The 20,706-nt window shown below is 36.0% G+C and overlaps 1 protein-coding gene across 2 annotated transcripts in view; it reads right to left on the bottom strand.

Moving 5' to 3' along the window:
- Positions 1-20,706, bottom strand: part of LOC145675438 (uncharacterized) — a 319,574-nt gene that overhangs the window by 235,410 nt on the left and 63,458 nt on the right. For both annotated transcript variants that reach the window (XM_081745856.1, XM_081745857.1), the window contains exon 2: positions 9,420-9,596. In XM_081745856.1, the coding sequence (XP_081601982.1) occupies positions 9,420-9,596 (177 nt within the window). The remainder of the gene's footprint in view (positions 1-9,419; positions 9,597-20,706) is intronic.

The following is a 20,706-nucleotide window of genomic DNA, read 5'->3' as shown; positions in this document are numbered from 1 at the left end:
AACGATACTCACTTATATATATTGGATATTGTTGCTCTCGAGACAAGATTTAAGCTATTTCATCTCAAGAAGCTGTTGCTATATTGTGAGACAGCTTTGTCATCTCGTTTCTCTTAGACAGTTGCTGTCTCGTATCGTGGGCAACACTAATTTTAATACGAAAACAATGTACAATTTGGCTTAGAGTAAAAACAATCTATATAACATGTTGTGGTGTGGTTTGCGATAGCCCAAAGTCTGGAAAGTGTATTAGAAAAGGTACAATTCTTTGTGTTTCACATTTGTATTAGTAATGACTAGTGTTGTGGTTTAAACTTTCTTATTATATATAGGGAGGCCTAAAAGTAGGTATACAGTAACTTCCTGATCAACCTATTGCTTTTTATATCATTTCCTATTGCTATCCATAAGGTAGACTTAGTTTCTTTATTATTTATTCTTAATGTCTTTGTATTTACATTTTAAGCTCGGAACAGCCGAAACAAATGAACCTATAAGCTAGAATGATATACTTGATCGATGCAGGGGTGTAGGCGTATACCTACTTTTGAGCCGCCTTGTATAATTACAATTATAGTTAATGGCGCCGATTTCTCAGTAAATTTGGGAGGGGGGGCATTCAGATGCAGAAGACATATATAAGGATTTTAAGACAAATTGCATTCAAATTATACCAAATATCGCATTATCATAGGTATAATGCGGGGGGCCGGGGCCCCCGCCCCCAGGATCGGCACCCTTGCTTATAGCATCAGAGTTCCTTCACACGAGAGCATAAAATTATATATATTCTTTTTAGGTCAATATATGAGTGTGTGTATTCTTTCATTTTTGTGCCTCAGCCGTAACATCAACAAATGTGTTTCTATTTCATTTTTTTGTACTTTTTTAATGACTACAGCATATCATATCCTTCACGCAAACCATTTAGATTTCTTTACATTCTTTCTATTAGCATGTATTGTATCCGTATAAGTGTCAAACTGCAACGCTACAGGATTGACTGTCAAACGGTGGGATGCCATGGTAGGACCTGCCATCTAGTGGCGAATTCGGGATGAAATGTACACGCATTTTTTGCCTGATTGAGCAGGCAGCTAAAGATATCCCACATTGACTTGATCCCTAGTCTTCCGTTGCAAGCGCTGCTATCGACTGAAGAAATTCCACTCGCTTTCTCTCGCTTATCAACAGCTGAACCCTTATTGGCTCAACGCGTGGATGTGTGAGGGTGTGAGCTTTAGTTCGCATTTTTGCCACGGCTCAAGACATTTTGGCAGCACAATAGAGGGAGCGGACGGATGTAGAAGGCAGTGGTGCGGGGAAAATACCCAAAAGCACCAGATAACTGTCTTTCCATTTGTTTTGGAAACAACAAACCCCTTTTCACGTGTGCGAGAGAAAATGAGCAGAGCGAGATCAGGTGTTTAGTCACGGTTAGTTCGCAGCAGGAGTCCATGGTTAAACATTTGGCTCGCTATCTTTTCATATTGATGTGAAAACACACTCGCAAAACCTTACAAACACAAAAGACTGCACTTCAAAGAAAATTTTAAGACACAGATAGTTCAGTTCTCTTTTAGCATCTTTCTTCAACAAAAGAGTCGGTTCACTGTATTCGAATAAGGGAAGGGTTGAAGCTTCCGACACTGTACTGAAGCATTTCTTTCAGCGGTATATCACTAGATCTATCCTGACCCTCATCCCACCTCAAGTTGTAAAGTAAAGAGACAGAAATATCCAAGATAACTGTGCACTTGAGTTTCAATTCATAATAATAAAACTAGTGGACAAGTAAACAGTCTTTTGTAAGCTAAAGAAAACGGTGATGTTGAGAATGAATGAAATGGTGGAATGAAGTAAGTGGAAGGGAACTAAAGAACCACAAGAAAGTCCACACACACGGTGTTTCTATGCCACAAAGCCCAATTGGTACCAGCTGGGATCGAATCAGAGTCTTCACACACCAAGGGTGAAAGCTGTGCCACTGAGTCACAGCGGCCCCGGGGCTAGGTCGAGTCGCCTTTACATTTATAGTTTTTTAGTATTTGAAGTAATGAATGTTACGATTATAAAATAGATTTTCCTTAATGAGCCGCATAAAAACAAAAGCCCTTGAAATGCATTAAACAATTACCGCGATTTGTTTGTGAACTTAATAGTTTCTGTAAATTTAAAACTGATTACAAAATGAACACGTAATTTTATTAGGTGAATATAAAATATACTCCCAGCACCAAACAAAACTATTTGGAATTGTCATTAAAAGATAGAAAGAAAAAGCAAACAGCGGTGCAAAAAGATTAGTAAGTAAGTGAAATACATTTCGGACGTGAATTTCGGAAAAGAAAAATTACTAAACTCATTTCTCTTTCAGCAGTGCGCAGAATCAATGTCTAGCGAATGAACACCTCCATGATAACAGAGAGAAGTCGGTGTTAAGTCAATAACAAAAGAAAGCTAAATAAATTCATATTAAAAGTTATCTCAGTGTGTAAATACGGAGACGTACCAAAGCTCGAAAACTTAATACACTATTACTCTTATGTATCAAGCAATCGTTCAGCTATCATTTGAGAGGATGGAAATCCCAGGCTCCTGAACAATTATGTTACTAGAGTAAAGTAAGGAGTGTATTTATCTTACAGTGAACTGCTTTGTTGAAAAGTGGCCTAACTCCAAAATTGAAATTGAAGTTCAAGTTGAAGTTCAGGAGTGAAAGTTGAAGTTCAATATCTCATGGACAATCCAAGTTTCTTTTATGTTGGGAACCAAAACCGTAACTACTGTATGTAATTTATTGTTTTATAATTTACTGTTTACAAAAATCCTTTTAAAAAATACCTATCTATAGAAGTGAAAGGTACCTATCTCTAATAGTTCTTGGCATCCAAGCAGTCCATTTATTGTAATATACCATGTAAAATAGTCTCGTATCAAAATATGTGATGTACAACAAATGTTACATTATATATTATGGACATTACGGAAGTTAGAGAAGAAATATTGGAGAGGTTCAAAATGTGGTGTTGGAGAAAGATGGAGAACATAAAATGGACAGAGAGAGCAACAAACGGAGATGTTTTAAAACGGATAGGAGAGAAGAGGACACTTCTAGCTACCATTCTTCGTAGAAAGGCCAATTGGATTGGACACATCTTGCGAAGAAATTTTCTTCTTAACACCGCCATAGAAGGAAAGATGGACAGGAAGCGAGGAATAGGAACAAGAAGAACACAGCTGATCCAAGATTTGAAAGATAGGAGAAAATATTAGGAGTTAAAAGAGGAAGCTGAAGATCGAGAAAAGTGGAAGAAACATTTCCAGGCCAAAATCTAAAATTGAGTAAAACAAATCCTCATTAGTCCTAGGACCTGCCGAAAGGCAGAATACCTAATAATAATAATAATAATAATAATAATAATAATAATAATAATAATAATAATAATAATAATAATAATAATAATAATAATAATAATCGTAACTCGTGATACGCTGCAACACATTAAAGCCTCAAAATAGTTAGAGAAGCGAATAATCCAGAAATTTTGTAGTACTATTGCGTTCGTGGGAACGAAAACAATAATTATAACTATGCTAAATTACTATAGACTGCCAATTGTTCATTCAGAGAAGTTATGAAGTTCACTTTATCGCAATAGTTTTATACAAACTACATATAGGCTACGGATAATAGTTTTATACAAAGTAGATAATCGACTATTATCATTATTATTATATTTGAAGTACAATCAATATCACGACATTAGTTTTAATTAACTTAATTGAGCTGAAAATTAAATCTTGATCTCGAAAAATTAACTATTAAGTTTATGCGTTCTATAATTTTCTAAAGTAATAAATGCAACAATAGGTTTCAAGGCTGTTTCTGAGTGAATACTTTTCAAGATAATATTAAAAATTATAAAAAGATTTTCGAGACATTCGAGTCGAGTCGAGATTTTCACGAGCAGTCTCGACTCGACTCGTGTCTCGACTCGAAAAATCAAGTCGAGAAGTACGTTTGTCTCGACTCGTCTCGAATTTTACAACGTGTGTCTCGACTCGAATCTCGACTCGAATTCGAGTCGAGTCGAGTCGAGATTCGAGACATGTCTCGACTCGAGCGCATCCCTATTGCTGCTGCATATAGAGGTCACGTCACAAAAAATCTTGTTTTACTTTACCTACTTATTACGTATTTTATGTTATTAACGAAAGGTAGAGGATTATCTGTTAGTCGGTGTTGTTTGAACCTTCTTATATTTCTATGTATTCATGTGCATTATTGGAGGGAGAGGAGGTAAAGCTCTCTTGAACTTCATCGACTACATAGTACACCCTGTTACTATTGTTTAAAAAACTGGAAGTAGAGGTAGTGTGTCTGCCACGCGGAATTCGGTAGGTCGAGCATATAGCCACGAACTCCCACAGCTTATCCTATGCCCTGCATTTCTTCAGCTCCACCAGGCGAATGCAGGAATCGTACCTTCAGTAAGGTCAAGACAGCTGTTTCCACATCCTTGTTACTCCCCTATTTCGGTCTGAGCCTTAGCTAACTAAAGAGTATAAAACATGAAACGTAATTATTGTCAAAAACATGTCTACATTGCTCAGTTCTCATTTCCATTGTCCGCCCACCCAGCAATTAGGACCACCTATTTCCGCCCACCCCATCAAGCGTTTCTAACGCCGTCCCTGACTTCCAAATTATTATTAGTAGTAGTAATGGTAATAGTAAAAGTTGTTGTTGTTGAAATATGTGTGGTAGCAGTTGTATTAGTTATTATTCATTTAGATAATAGGAATTTTAACGCCCCGCTAGAGCATCGAGGCTATATTATGCATCGAATCTACAATTTAACAATAGCTTTTAGATTATTTTTTCTAATTATATTCTTTCACGAGGATCTATAGAATACATTGTAGATTATATTGTAGAGATACATTGTAGATTATCATGATTAGTGTTTTATCCGGTCTTGTTGATATTGGGGGAATCAAAATCTCGACATCATGTATGTCTAACCGTTGGCTCGCGAAGCCATGATGTGTCGCCTGGGCTCTTAAATCTACGTTTTATACAAATTTTCGGTTTATTAACTTATTTTGTATAACCGTTTCTTGTGAAATGTTAAAAACGAAGAATTATAATGTAAATAAACTGAAGCTTTTATACCCATGCGCTTTTACACCCCAAAGAAAGCTAAAAGAATTTTGGAATAGTAATAACGTCCATCTTGGAAAAATAAACTTTAAAGCACATGGATATATCGAAATTTGCAACTTGTCCATATAAATGCAAAAGGAGTAAAGTTTTAAATCCATATTAACAATATTTAACATGTAGAGTACATTTACATCTACAAAATTTTAGTTTGGGTATCTACCTTTCAAAAAATGTTGACAAGTTTATAAAAAGGGATTTTGTAAAAGAGACTCCTTTCACTATTTTTCATTGTGGTCCGCAACATGATGCCCAACTTCTCAAATGGGCCGCTAGGGTCAAAACAACGTTAGGTATCCCTAACTTAGAGAGAGACTATATTGTGTATCTTTTATAGTTTATGTACGTATATATAGGGCTATACACTAGTAGAGCTTCACGGTTTCAGGAATCGTAAAACCACACTTTCGGTTTCCACTATTAATCGGTTTCAAACGGTTAACCGAACAGGTTATCTTTTTTATTGATTCAAAAAATATTAAGAGAAAAACATGGGAACGTAACGTGTTTATCATACAATTGATAAATGCATAAGTCACATCCTTAGTACGGGACAAAAACGAGACTGATTAAAAATAATCGTTATTGTTCCGAATTTAATACTTCTTCTTCTACTACTACTCCTAGAAATAATAATGTTTTAAGCAATTCACCATTTAAATACGTTCCATATACCCGTTCAACCAAACTTTTAAAACGGAAAAAAATTCTTTAGTATATTCCTATGTATATTATTTTAAAATTTCAATATAACGCATAAATAACTCTGTTTTACAAGGAGAAAGGACGTTACTATGTATCGTAACGAAGACAAAAAAAAACCTAAGTATTTTATTATGAACATGACAATAACCTTACTATCATCATCAGTGTTCTGCCACACTAACAAGTCCTTACAGTAAACAAAACTTTCTCCATTCATTTTTACTACTTTCTGTTAAAGGATCAGAATTTTCGATGTTCATATTGTTTAGCAGATGACATATTCTTTCCTTCTTCCTCCTTCCAAAACCTAATTCTTTCAACGTATTTCTTATAACTCAAATAATCCATAGACAGTGTTCTAACTAATTTATTTTCCTTTTTTCTATCAACTTCAGAATTCTTTCTTCATTCCCTCATCTCAAAATTTCTTTTCTCTTCCCAACTGGTTCTTACATCATTCTCCCTACCTACATCTCGAACCTTATTATAATTGACATAATTATAATTATAGTAAAACGCGTGTGAAAGTACAGTAATGTATGTATGGCTGTCCAACTCTACACTACAACACTTGGTGGAAGGCTCAGAGCTCGTTCGTATAACTACCTTTTAGAGTTGGCCTTTATTAAATAGTCGCGATAACCGTGAATATTTACCTTTTATTTCATTAATGATGATAACTCCATTTACAATAGCAAAAGGACACGTTTGATGTGGGCCTATTTCCTATACTAGTTCTCACTCTTCCCTGAAATAAGTATTATATGATTAATTGGTTATCAAATACGCTTGTAATAGAAATGTATTTTATCAGATACTAGTATATATTACCCGCTTTGCTGGGTTGAAATGAAAATTTAAATGCACAACTCCATATATCATGTATTTAGTACCCGTGAAATATCCTGTTTTCGTTTTTAATGGTATCAATTTAAATTGCATCAGAAAGATCATTGATCATCTCGGCGACCAAGAAAACCATGAATTCGACACTAATATTGGTCATTTTCAATCATCTTGTTATCTCCCCTTTTCCCAAGTTACGGGGCTAAATTTGGTTTTAAGCGGGATAGGAAGTATCACTCTTCTTCTGAGCAACCCTAAAAACTACGGATCAGACACTAATATCGACCATTTTTGATCATTTTTATATATCTACCTCTCTTCCTCGTCCATGTTGGGCAGTATGGAATCGGAAGTTTCACCGGTCATCTAAGCGACCCCGGAAACTATAGATTCGACACTAATATGGGTTATTCTTGATCAGTTTTATGTATTTTTATTTCCCCCTCCCCCAAGGTGCGGGGCTGAATTTGGATTTAAATAGCTCAGAAGTGTCACTGTTCATCTCGGCGACCCAAAGAACTATAGATTCAGTACTAATATCGGTCATTTTTGATCACTTTTAAATATCTCTTGCTCCCCCCTCCAAGTTGTTGGTATGAATTTGAATTTAAACGGGATAATAAGTATCTCTGTTTATCTAAACGACCCAGAAAATTATAAATTCGACACCGATAGTGGCCATTTTAGATCACTTTATATATCCCTTTTTCCCCACTCCCCCAAGTGGCGGGGCTGATCTGGGTTTAAACCGGATCGGAAATGTCACTGTTCATCTCAATGATCAGTAAAACTATGAATGAGGCACTAATATTGGTCATTTTCGATCATTATTATATATAGCCCTCCCTCCCCTCCTCCATGCTTCGGCACACGGCATCAGAATTGTCACTGTTAATCTCAGTTACTCCTAAAACTACGGATTCGACATTAATATTAGTCATTTTCGATCATTTTTAAATGTTTCTCCACCTCCCCTACGTTGTACCTTCCCCCTCCCCATCTATCAGGGCTGAACGTTGCTTGAAACATTATCAAAAGTGTCACTGTTTCTCTCACTCACCCCGAAAATTATGGATTCAACACTCATATAGCTCATTTTTGATCATTTCTAAATTTTTTCCACCTCTCCCTCTTCTAGGTTGCATCGTCAAAATGAATAGCCTAAAGTAATTCCTACACCTAAACTCATGTACGTTGAAAATTTGATTGAGATCGGTCGGGTAGTTCAAAAGTGATGAAGTCACAAAGGCAGTGATTTTTATTTTACTTCCTTTACATATATCTCCCCCTCAGTCTTCTCTACATTGGCTCGTCAAAATGAAACGATAAAAAAAACACCCAAGGGCCGACCCTCATACATGTTGAAAATTTGATCGAGATTGGATGGGTGGTTCAAAAGTTATTAGGTTTTATTATTTTTATTTATACGTCCCCTCCCCTCCCGAACCACTAAGATATATCGCTAAAGTGGAACTACAAAAATATTTCCAGATTCGAGCCTCATGTATTTTGAAAATGTGATTGAGATCGGTCGGATAGTTCAAGAGTTATTAACTTACACAAAAGTCACTTTCAGTCTTATATAAATTGATTTTTATATATTTCCTCCTCCTTCTTCCCCCTACGATGCTCCGTCAAATTTAAATCATAAAAACGAGCCCAGGCCCGAACCTCATCTATGTTGAACATTTAATCAAGATGGATCGAGTAGTTTAGGAGTTATTAAGTTTTATTTATTTTTATACACTCTCCGTCAACCCTCAGTTCTACCATCAAAGTGAATAGCCAAAAAACAGCCGACCCTCGAACCTCATCCATGTTACAAATTTAATCGAGATCGGGCGGGCGGTTCAGGAGATTTAGAGTCACAAACAGTGATTTTCAATTTTATATATATAGATAAAACTAGTTCGATGTATACATATCTAATTACATGGTTATTTGCGTTTATTTTGGTCTAATTTTACACCCATCCAAGTGTCATGAGAACCACTTCCTTACCCTCCATATCCACCGAAACTCAACTCTTCTGATTTCCGTCTTACGCAACAATTTGAGATATTTCTTTCTAGGATCGTTGGTTATAGCTTAGCAAATTTGGCATGCATGTTCAAATACGCATGTTTTCATTTATATTGATTGGGCTCATAAGTTTGTGCCGTTTTTACCATGTTATGCTGTAAATAGTATAATCTTGTTTATTATTAAGTAAATACACTACAGTACGCTACAAAACAATATAATACAATACACAATAACAAGACAGACACACTACATCGTAAATCAGTGACGTTAGCCAATATACGGAGTGAAATGAAATATCGCCTAGACGTGCTACGTGTCACCAAAGATGCAAACGTGATTTATTTATGCTCCAAGAGGAAATTGATCAGTTTACCAGCATTTTCCTATCATTTTAAAATTTCCTTCATGAATCAAACAGAAGTTATATTTTTTGTAATGAGACTACATTTTTTAATGACTAGAATTTAGGTAAAGATTAATAATTTATTATTATTATTATTTGTCTATCAGGTTACAAAAAATTAGGATATTTACTTTTTTAAATACTGATAGAAAAATGACGACTACTTTCTTCTGTTTAGAACACTCGAAAATAAGATAATTATTATGCACTTACCTTGCAGAAGAAACTGCATCTTTTACATTCACGGAAGGGTTTTGATCTTGCCTAGTAAGAGTAGTGCTTCTTCCAGCTCGAAAATCTTCTCTATCACGAGCTGTAGATGTTCCCGTCATGCTACTAGTATCAATGGCTCTGCAGGTATCAGCATAACTAGCAGTTTGTGTATTATGACTAGAATAATAATAATTACATTTAATAAATTTGTTTTCTAGGAATTATCAATAAAAAGAATTATTTCAAAATTAAGATCGTAAATACGCTAAGAGATGTAAAATACTTACTAATCAGTTCAAAACGCGAAAGTCATGTTTTGACCGTTACTGGAATAAAAACGCAATACCACCCCAACTCAACCTGCACAAAATAGAAATTCTTGAAATACTAGAGAAATATTCCCTCGGTGAGGAGCCAGGTTTGTAACGATTTTTCAGCACATTCCCTCAATGCATTACTTACACAAAACAAGTGCAATAATGATAACATTTTTTAAAAAAATATCTCACTATTAATAACATAACTCTCGGTATTACTTTCTGAGGACGTCCGCAGATAAAGCATACAGAAACAGTAAGCTTCCAACTTGTTCCAAACTTGTAAATTTATCGACAACTGAAGAATAATTCGAACAGCCTATGATCATCTTCTAGAACACAATGATGTTTTCTTTCTTCTCCCGAACTACCAAGGCATCCTCCGATGTACCTTCTGGTCAAGCTAGGCGCGTATTCACCAGAAAAATACCAGCCAAACAGAGGCTGGAGCAGGAGAAGATGCCGAGAGGCCTAAGTGAATTGACTGTGTGTCTAAGCCATAATATTCGAGAAGTGTTTACTTAGCACGTGCTTGAGTGAATATGCGGTAGAAGACTTCGTTGCATTGATCACAAAGCTGAATCACGACTCGATAGTCTTCTAATCTGGTCAATATACGGCCGTTATCAGGGTGGTAACTGGACGGTATGATTGAAGGTCATACGTTATCGTCCTTACATATGCAACACAGTGGTAATTTGTTTTGCATCGCACATTCAGTACTTACGTGAATTTCCGTCTGATTGACCTTCAATTCATATTTGAATACAGCATAATAGACGAAGTCTTCAAAACAATGACCTTCCATATAGTTCTAATCTTCGATACGAGAAAATATAAAAATGAACACAAGAAATCAGTGACAATAACGATGACCCTGATGTTGAATTTCTGTATATAAAAATAACCTATACTACTGCATGTTACAGGAGAGTAGAAGTAGGTTGCACATCATTACCCACACTGTCCTATTATACGTAGAAATGTGAAATTCGGACAGAATACATCATTTCTGAAAGAAGCAAGTGGTAAAAAAGAATTTTATTTAAAACACGTATCCTAAGAACAATGGTAAATTTTATATGAAGAATTATGTACCTCACGAATTCCTGAAATGGGGAAAATGAATCTTTTTACTAAAAATAAACATGTTACAGTGTTTTCGATAGTTCTTTCTTAACTTTTTTGGTTAAAACTTAACATTCTTTCATTGCCGTGCTATAGGAGACGAAGACCTACATTTTAGGGTGGAATTCAGAGCACCCGAATACGTTCAATGCTCTCCCACCGGAAATCAAACCGATGCACCAAAGGTGTGCGGTTTAGCCACTACGCCAGCGAGAAAGACAAGGGCGGAGGTGGTGATAAATTTCTATCATACACAAATTTCTATTTTTTTTTTTTTTTTTTTTTTTGAGAAAGTGAAAAACGTGAGGATTCTTTAAAATGGAAATGCGAAATACTGTCTATAGATCCTTAATCAAAAAGAAGGAAACACACGTTTCAGCGCATACAAAAGCTTCACTCTTGAGGGGACGTGGACAGGAATCATTTCTATAGAAGCAATATTTTCCTTTCTTTTTTCTCAAAGTGACACATGTGATGATTGCTTAGATTGGAGGTGTGAAATTCGGTATACTGACTCTTAAAAATAAAGAAATAAAATACTCATCATTTCCAATGAATTTCCCGAAGGGATCGAACGGAGCTTTTTCTATAGCAGAAATATTTCCCTTTGTTTATTCAGAAAGTGCCGAATGTAAAAATTCGTGTAAGCTCAAGGGGTGGAATTAGGTATTAGAAATCTTATCTGAAAACAAGGAAATGCGAATTGGAGCGTTTTCAGAAATTTCACTCCCAAGGAAGGGGAAGGGGAAAATTCCAACAAAATTAAAAGTTTTCACTATTTATTCAGAAAATGCCTAATATAAGAAAACGGGGTGTAAAATTTGGGATTTAAACTCTTAACTAAAAGGCTAGTGCACTGAACATTTTAGCTTCATTGTCTTGGAAATAAATCTTATTCCCTGCAATTATCACCGAAACATTTATTTCTCAAGCATGAACAAATTTATGAACCATATTGGGAAAACTTCATCTAAAGAAAACTCACTCCCAAAAGTAAACTAACCCTTGTCGATGTTTTTATTAAAAAAACTTATATCATAGTACTACTCATGAGATATGAACAAAATTCTCCACGTCGTTTCTGAGAAAATTGTCCGAAAATAGAACGACCTCTTAAGATAAACTACCCCTTGTAAACTGTTTTCAATAAAAATGAGTTACGTCAAGTTATCAAGTTATTATTAAATCTTTTTTTTTTAGCTTAATCTCTCAAGTTTATGCACGGATGTTAAGGGAGACGTTGATTAAATGAACGATAATGATGGAATTACAAAAGTGAAAGGAAACGAGAAAACCCACGCACACATTATTAATGCGTGAGAAAACAACCTACCGGAATCAAAACAGGCAATCCACGCATAAGAGGTGAGAGATCTACCTCTGAACCACCAGGTTCCATATATTTGTTTATAAAATATAAACAAAGTATCAAGACTCGTTTTTCAGAAGATTATCAAAAAAACTTGAATAGCAAATTACTCATTATGGAACCTTCAGCTCAAATGAGTTATACCATATTGTCAAATTGTTAACGAAACTTTATTTATGAAATATGAATAAAATAGTCTAACTCATTTTTCAGAAAATCGCTCGAAAATAACTCACCCCAAGAGTAAATTAATCCTTAATTTTTGTCAGAGAAATAATTTATACCGCTGTATATTATAATGATTCATTTTTAATAAAATATTAATTTGGATTTTTAAAAACACTAAACCACTTATGATCAGAGGTTATTCACTTGTAAGAGAACATTGATTTGAATAAAGAGACATCAGACGATTTCCAACCGCAAACTTATAAACAAAGATTTTATTGTTAGCTGTCTTAAAACATAAACAGCCAGCATCATTACAAAGTTCTACAATTGGTAGATCACTGTCTTTCCAACTTTTAAAAGAATGCATTAGTCACTAATTTACTCAACGTCAGACATGTAAGAAAAGAATATCTTTAAAGAAAACCTCAACATCTCTCTCTCTCTCTCTGTCTCTATCTATCTATCTATAGATATGGATATATACAGGTGCGGATTCATGGATGAGGCTATAGGGGATACTCAGGATAAAGGCCGGGTACACACAGGATAAAGTGCCGTTAATCGTAGTTTACACTGGATAAAATGACACATGACGAAATATAGAAGGTGAAGACTAGAATATAGAGGGTAAAATTTAGCTATTAAGTAAAAGTACGATGAGAAGACCATTTTAATGGACAATTTAGCAGTATACATACGAGAAAAAATAGCAGATTTCATCACTTTTTCCAGAAACTTAACTTCTCATTAAGTAAAATTAACATCTGCCAAAGCCAAATAGGTCAAAGAAAGTAAATCAATAAAGCTTATGTATCTTCACGGGTCTCTCAAAACACACTTTCGTAAATACTAAAATGCCAACGTGAATGCAAAACAATGTCTTTTGCAGTACTAAAAGTAAACTAATAATACTTTAAAAAATTTTCAAGACAATGTTATTTTAAGTATTGTTTGAATCGCTTTCATTTCCATCTTCCCATTCCGCTGCGATTTCTGTCCAGGTAAGACGAAGAAAATTTATAATGGTGTTATTTGTTGTGTGCGCTGAAAACTATCAACTTCGGGAAAGTCGTAAAGGTCACATGTAATTCAAACAATAACGAACGAATGGACGTGAATCGCTACTGGTTTTTGCTTATCCATCTCGAAGACCACAACAGATCAGTCAGTGTTATTCTGGATAGGAAAAGATGAAAGCAAAGCATCAAACAGGAGTCGATTGAAATCCATTATTAAGACAATTCCACATTGTGCTAGGAATAACTTAAAACTTAGAGGACAATGAGATGGTAAGTCTATTATATATGTAGAAGCATGTGGAAATTGTTTAGTTGGTAAAAAAAGGTACATTCAGATTAGCGTTAGTATTCAGATTTAATGCTGGGGATAACATTGGGTAACAGCATTTAGAAACACTGGGGGAAACTGTACTCTTGTAAGCAAAACTACTGAAAATAAAATAATGTCGTGTGTTGGTTATATTATATGTTCATGAATTATGCATGATGTAAACAGATTCAAAATATATTCGGTTATTTGTGAAGAAGCAACTAATGTTAGTATTAAATCACAAATGACATGTCAGGTATGTTTATATGACTTATTTTATAATGGAAGATTTTTCTGATTCTCAGAACTAACGTCAGCAACAGCATTTAAGAAACGAGTAGCAGAAAAACTGAAAATACGGTAGGAAAATAAACAGTGTTCAAACTCGCATTTTAGCTGAGCAGCCACTCCCAGTTTATACACACTGTTCTGTCCATTCCCTAACCCTATGTGTAGGTAAATTATACGAAGGTGTTATGTGCATTTGTAACATGATAACTAACATTGGTAGGAGAACAGCTATCGTTTCAGAATCACCAAAAAAATGTTAATGCCTTAAAAACGGTCATTTCTGAGTCTGATTTTTCTAGTACAAAGAAACCAAATTCAAATCACTTTGTGTGATACGTGAGGTAAAAAGACACGAATTAGTAAATATTTCGTAGACTTGTTTCTTCATATTTACTAGCAATTAAGTGTTTAGGAAGTAAATACTGAAGTGTCCAATGATGAAGTGTCCAGGAGTGCTTCGAGCTACAATGACACAGTAAAATGTAGACACTTTATTGTGTCACTAGAAATTGTAGCTCACTCTTTTTCTTTCACGGTCATGCTAAGTAAGAATCTGCAGAAGTCAAAACTAGATGTGTCCGTTGCAATTACAAATCTAAAAAATGTTCATCAAGTATTCGAAGAACTAAAAGAGAATGTGAAGGTAGCGATCTCATCCATATTTAATTTGGCGTCTAAAAGAGTTAATGATATAGGGGGAAGAAATTGAAGTTCTAAGAACCAGTCGTAGATCAAGGATGGGGAAACCTCAAGAAACCCTGAGGAGTATTTATAAACGGCGATATTTATTCCTTTCCTTGATCATTTCATTTAGCAGCTAAAGAGCAGATTTTATAACAAGGGTTGATGTGGAAGATGATACAAATATTCTTTTATAAAGTGAAATCCAGAAAAATGTAGTTAAGTGATTGGTCGAAAGATTGAACAATTTGCTGCCAACTCACAACACTAGCATCAAATTAGTAGATAACAAGTTCCCAGTATTTATTTCAGCACGTCGTCGTCCAATTAGAAATATAACACAGTGTGCTTGTATTATCACAAATTTTTAATGTTAGTGTTATTTTATAATTAGGTAGGTAATATGTATTATTTAGTACATATATATGACAGTGTTGGTCTATTTGTTTATTTGGTACAATGTTAATTTTCCATAACCAATACGCATATATATTTATTTAGTATGCTGTTTTCCTGTTTAGCTTGCTTCAATTTGTGTTGACAAAAGAGAAAAACACTGTATACTAGCATTATATATATTGTGAAGTATTAAATAATAGTATAGTAATCTATATAATGCATAATAAATATATAAAGATAGACAAACTCATTCTCTTTATCTGGGGAAAGGAGGAATTGCCACAAGTATGGAAAGAATAATAATTATTCCAATTCACAAGAAAGCCGATAAAACTGATTGTAATAATTGAAACGCTTAGAGGATGAAGGTGTAATATTACATTTTTTGAAACGTTGCATTTTATCGGTTCATGCCCGTGTTATATGTTAGTCGTGTTACGAAACACACCATTTAATGAGTTCTCGCCTGAGTGCAGAGATTTAGAAACGACTAAGGGGTATGTAAAAGGAAAAAGATGTGAAAGTCAATTTTTCCGAAATGTACAATTTCTTACATACCACCTTCATCCTCTAACCTTTTCAATTATCGAAGCATCTCTGTTCTGTGAACATCTTATAAAATCCTCTCGAACATTCTATTAGCAAGTTGACTTCATACACAAATGAAATTATTGGACAGTATCAGTGAGAATTTTTGCGAAATCAATCAGATACTTACCATTCGACAAATACTCGAAATGAAATGGGAATAAAATACCCTGGTACACCAATCATTTCTTGATTTTAGAAAGACTTAAGATTTCGTTAGGAGTGAAACACTGTACTTAGGTACAACATTTTTACAGAATTTAGAACACCAAAAAAGCTAGTTAGATTAACTAACATGTGTTTAAATGAATCTCAAATTAAAGTCCGAGTAGAAAAATTCCTGTCCACGAGTTTTTATATCGAGAATGGCCTGAAACAAGGAAATGCATTGTCGCCATCATTATAATTCAACTTTGTTCTCGAGTACCGTATACGCAAAATCAAACTTTGCAACAAGGGCCTAGAGCTGAAGGGTTTTTACCAGGTTAGGGCGTATGCTGATGATGTAAAATGTAATAGGAGACAATAGGAGAAAAATCGAAAAGAGGTCTTATTAAAATGCAGAGGTCTTATTAAACGCTTGTAAGGACATACAGATGGTGATCAGAAAAATGGAAACACCTGAACGAAATTGCAACTTACCAGATTAATATAGTGTCGGGCCACCTTTCGCCTTCAGAACAGCGTTGATGCGACGTGGGATGGAGGCAAAGAGGTCGTGAATGGTAGCAAGTGGAATTTTACTCCATTCCTCATGCAGGGCATCGGCCAGTTCTGTGAGAGAGGATGGAGGTGGAAATCGTCACCGGAGTCGTGTTTCCAAGACGGAAAACAGATGTTCAATTATGTTGAGATCTGGGGATTGGGCGGGCCAGGGGAGGGGTTGAGCTTCATCCCGATGTTCCTCAAACCACGCTGCAACAACGCCAGCTATGTGAATGGGTGCATTATCATCCTGCAAGATGGCATCATTGTCCGGGAACAACATCCGGACCATAGGATGCAAGTGGTCTCCTAAAATTGCGACTTAGCCGTTGGCAGTGATTCGTCCGCTAAGTGTGACCACAGGACCCAATGAAAATATTGATATGGCGGCCCACAGCATCACCGAGCCGCCGCCATGTTTCACAGTTGGGTGCAGACACTGCAGATCAGAAGCTTCTTTGGGCGTTCTCCACACATATACACGGCCCGTGGTTGGGAATAGGGTGAAGGATGACTCATCCGACCATATCACACGTTTCCAGTCCTCAACGCTCCAAGTTGCATGGTCGCGGCACCATTTGCGGCGTGCGATAGCGTTATTGTCCCTGATGAACGGTTTGGCCCGTGCAACACGACCCCGTAAGTTCATGTCATGTAATTCGCGGCGGACTGTGATTGTCGAAACAGGGTGGAGGAGGTGCTGCTTGAGTTCCTCCGTCACTTGCTTCTCAGTGGCACGACGGTTCTGCGTGACAATGCGCTTTAATAACCGCCGTGACCTGTCACTCATGATTTTCTTCCGCCCACTGTTGCGCTTCCCCGATGTGATTTTCCCGTGTGTTGTGTTGGCCGTCATCACCTTCGACACTGTCCCACGCGACACACCTAACACAGTAGCCACTGCCATCACAGTCACTCCACATAACCGCGCACTAACAAGTTGCCCTCTTTGAAAATCTGAGAGGTCTCCCATTTTAAACTACCTCCGTCTGCTGCAGCCACTAGACACTGCTGTTCCACTGCGCCTGACGTAGTATGGAGACCGACCTAACACACCACCACCAGCGGTCCGGCGCTGCGGGCGCCACGACACCAATGTCAACCCATACATCTGACGTGTTGCCAACTACAGGTGTTTCCATTTTTCTGATCACCATCTGTATGTTTAGAAGTAAATGCAGAGAAAACTAAATACTTGTAAGTTCGCCGGAATCGTAATACTGAAAGTCATTGATGCCTCAAAATATCAAATACTACTTTCTACAAAGTGGATATTTTTATATACCTAGGGTCAATGTTAACAGACGAAAACCATACCCAGGAAGAAATTAAATGTCGCCGGAAAGCAAGGAAAGGAAGGAATTCGTGTTATTATTCAATTCAAAATCTTTTGTAGTGAATTCTTTCGACACATTTGAAGCTTAAAGTATAAAACGACAATCAGTCCTGCTGTCCTGTATAATTGCGAAACATGGTCGCTTATTCTGGGGGAAGAAAGCAGACAAAGCATTAAGAAAAACATGCCAAGACGAATATTCGGACCCAAGAGGAACGGGAGTGTGGAATGGCATAAACTTCATAATGAGGAACTCCATATTTTGAACTGTTTACCTTTGTTAGGAAATGAAATGAAATCTTTGCGCTTTACGTTCCACGATTATGCCGTATGGGCTAAAGGATACTGTGATGATGAGAAATGAATGAAATGGTGGAATGAAGAAAGTGAGAGAACCCCGAGAAAACCCACACGGTGTGTGTCTACCACAAGGTCCCATTGGCGCGAGTTCCGACTAGAAGTCCAATCGGAAAACGTCCATCAAGAAGGCGTAGGCTCAGATGGGGGGTCAATATTAAGATGGATCTTGCAGAAATAGGAATACAAAGTAGAAGATGAATCCAGTTGACTAAGGACAGAAGTCAATGTAAAACTTCTGTGAAGGCAGCATTGTATCTCTGGGTTCCATAGACCACAAAGTTAATTATATATATATATATATATATATATATATATATATATATATATATATATATATATATTAGTATATATGGATGTCAATTATTTAAGGTAATTTCGTGTTATGATACGCACTCCCGCTAAATTTATGTGGCCGTAAACACGCATTAGTGAAATAGCAGCTCTCTACGAGAACGTTAACCCGTGCCGACGTGACGACTAAATCATCAAATGACATTTCCATATTATAATTTTGAATCTCCAATTGTTTTAACGGAGAAACCAAAAGAGGTTGAGAAACGAAACTTTGCACGAAGCAACTAGAAAAAAGAAGACACCTGCCCGTGTATTGACAAAAATCACCAGAGGGACAGTGTTGCGAACACAAGGGAAAGTTACGGTTTTGTAAATCGAAGGATCTAATTGGATATCATCATTGGAAGCAACAATGAAAACAAAGACAGAAGGGATGGTAAACTCAGATCAATGTTGCAAACGCTTTGAGAAATAATGTGAAACATGTGTTAAATGCTAACGCCGTTGGCATACACAGCGTTGCAATATTTTACCAACTACACTTCCCAGCTTTAACAAGTAACCGAATATCTCAGTCAGTACATGACTTATCGATCTCACATAACTACAGTACTGCTCCTCATGCTCTAACGCCTGGCATTAGAGGTTTTAAAACATACTGCACTGGTCACCTTTTCCGAGTTATTGTACCTTTTCCAATCTCAACTTTTCTCTTCTGCTGATGGTCACACTGTTCAACAGACCCTTCTAGATTTGGAATCAGAGTGAACAATTCTTGTCGATATTTAATTTAAGGTATACAAATCGTTAGTACCTCACTGCCTTTGTTTGCCAATGGCGTTTGCATTTATCACGTTTCACGTTATTTCTTGCAAATGACTTTCTCTTCGGTTGGCAACACTGTTCATCCGGTGATGTTCGTCAATACACGGGTTTTCCTTTCATTCGCTGCTTCGTGCAAAATTTTGTTTCTCTGCCTCTTTTGGTTTGTGCGTTATCATGGTTGGACATTTAAAATTATAATATGGACACATGTCATTTCGTGACTGTCGTCAAGTCAGCACGGGTTAACGTTGTAGAGACTTCTATTTCACTAATGCGGGTATGCGTATCGTAACACAAAATTACCTTAAATAAGGTACACCTTGTCTCAAAAAGGTTGAGCGCATTCTTTATTGGTGTTTTGAAGCAAAAATTTTCTAAATCCAACATCGGGTATCTTCGGAAAATAGTGAACCAGGTTCGAACCTCCAAGCCAGCCTTTGCAATCGGGAAAAAGTTTGCAGATGTGTTTTTCTTCTTTTAAATATAATAAGACTTGTTATCAAGTGTTGAAAAAAAGCAACATTGGTTGAAATACTTAATTATACAATATTTCGAAACCTTGTATTAATGTCATCACATGCTTGTTTGTCATTTAGCTCTCCATACGTAATGGAACATTTAGATATGTAAACGAATCTTCCCATATGTAAAAGAATGCTCAAAGTTAAGATATAAAACATAATTATAGCCTGAGTACTAAAATAAAAGTCAAAGTAGAACAAAAACAGCGTTTGTAGTGGATATGAATGTCATAATTTTCTTGAGAACCGTTAAACATCGCTAGAAGTAAGTTTTCAGAAGTATTTGTGTTAGCTCATTGGTAAGCTGTCGGATTTCTAGTTATATAGTTGCAAGTTCGATCCCCATCTGGGTCAATGTTTTTTTAAAATTATATTTTCCGCAATGCATGAAAAATTACATTAAAATACATGAGTTATATATATATATATATATATAACACAATCATTGGAGAACACAGTAATTATAATGTTTAAAATATAACATCTGAAATAGGTAGGTGTTCACAGTAGGTCGGTATTATATATGGGAATGTAAAATACAAGATAATAAACTCGTTCAATACCAATAAATAAATCATGTTGTCATATAGAGGGTAATTCTCAACATTCCTAATACAGCATGTCATGTATGTTCTTGAAAAATTATTTGATGCATGAACAGAGGGTGTAAACAGAGAATCCAAAGTCGCAACGCTCGCAGAAAATTCATGAACCCCAAAGGTCACGTGAGCAGTCTGGAATTGTCCTTATGAAGCATGCCACAGCAGAAAATCTTTACATAGATTTTCAATTCAATTCCTGGTATGATGCCTTGAGTCACTCTCCCTCGCTCGCTCGCTCACTCTCTATTTATACAGAATATAAAAGTGGATGTATGTGTGTGTTTCAACATAATTCTGATATGTCTAGAGCAATTTTAACTACATTTCTTACAGGCTGGAAAAGAGTACTGTCGGGATATATATCAAAAATG

This window comes from Thermobia domestica, chromosome 18, assembly GCF_964235325.1.
Source record: "Thermobia domestica chromosome 18, izTheDome1.hap1.1, whole genome shotgun sequence".
Lineage (NCBI taxonomy): Eukaryota > Metazoa > Arthropoda > Insecta > Zygentoma > Lepismatidae > Thermobia > Thermobia domestica.
This window is presented reverse-complemented; position numbering and strand designations above follow the sequence as displayed.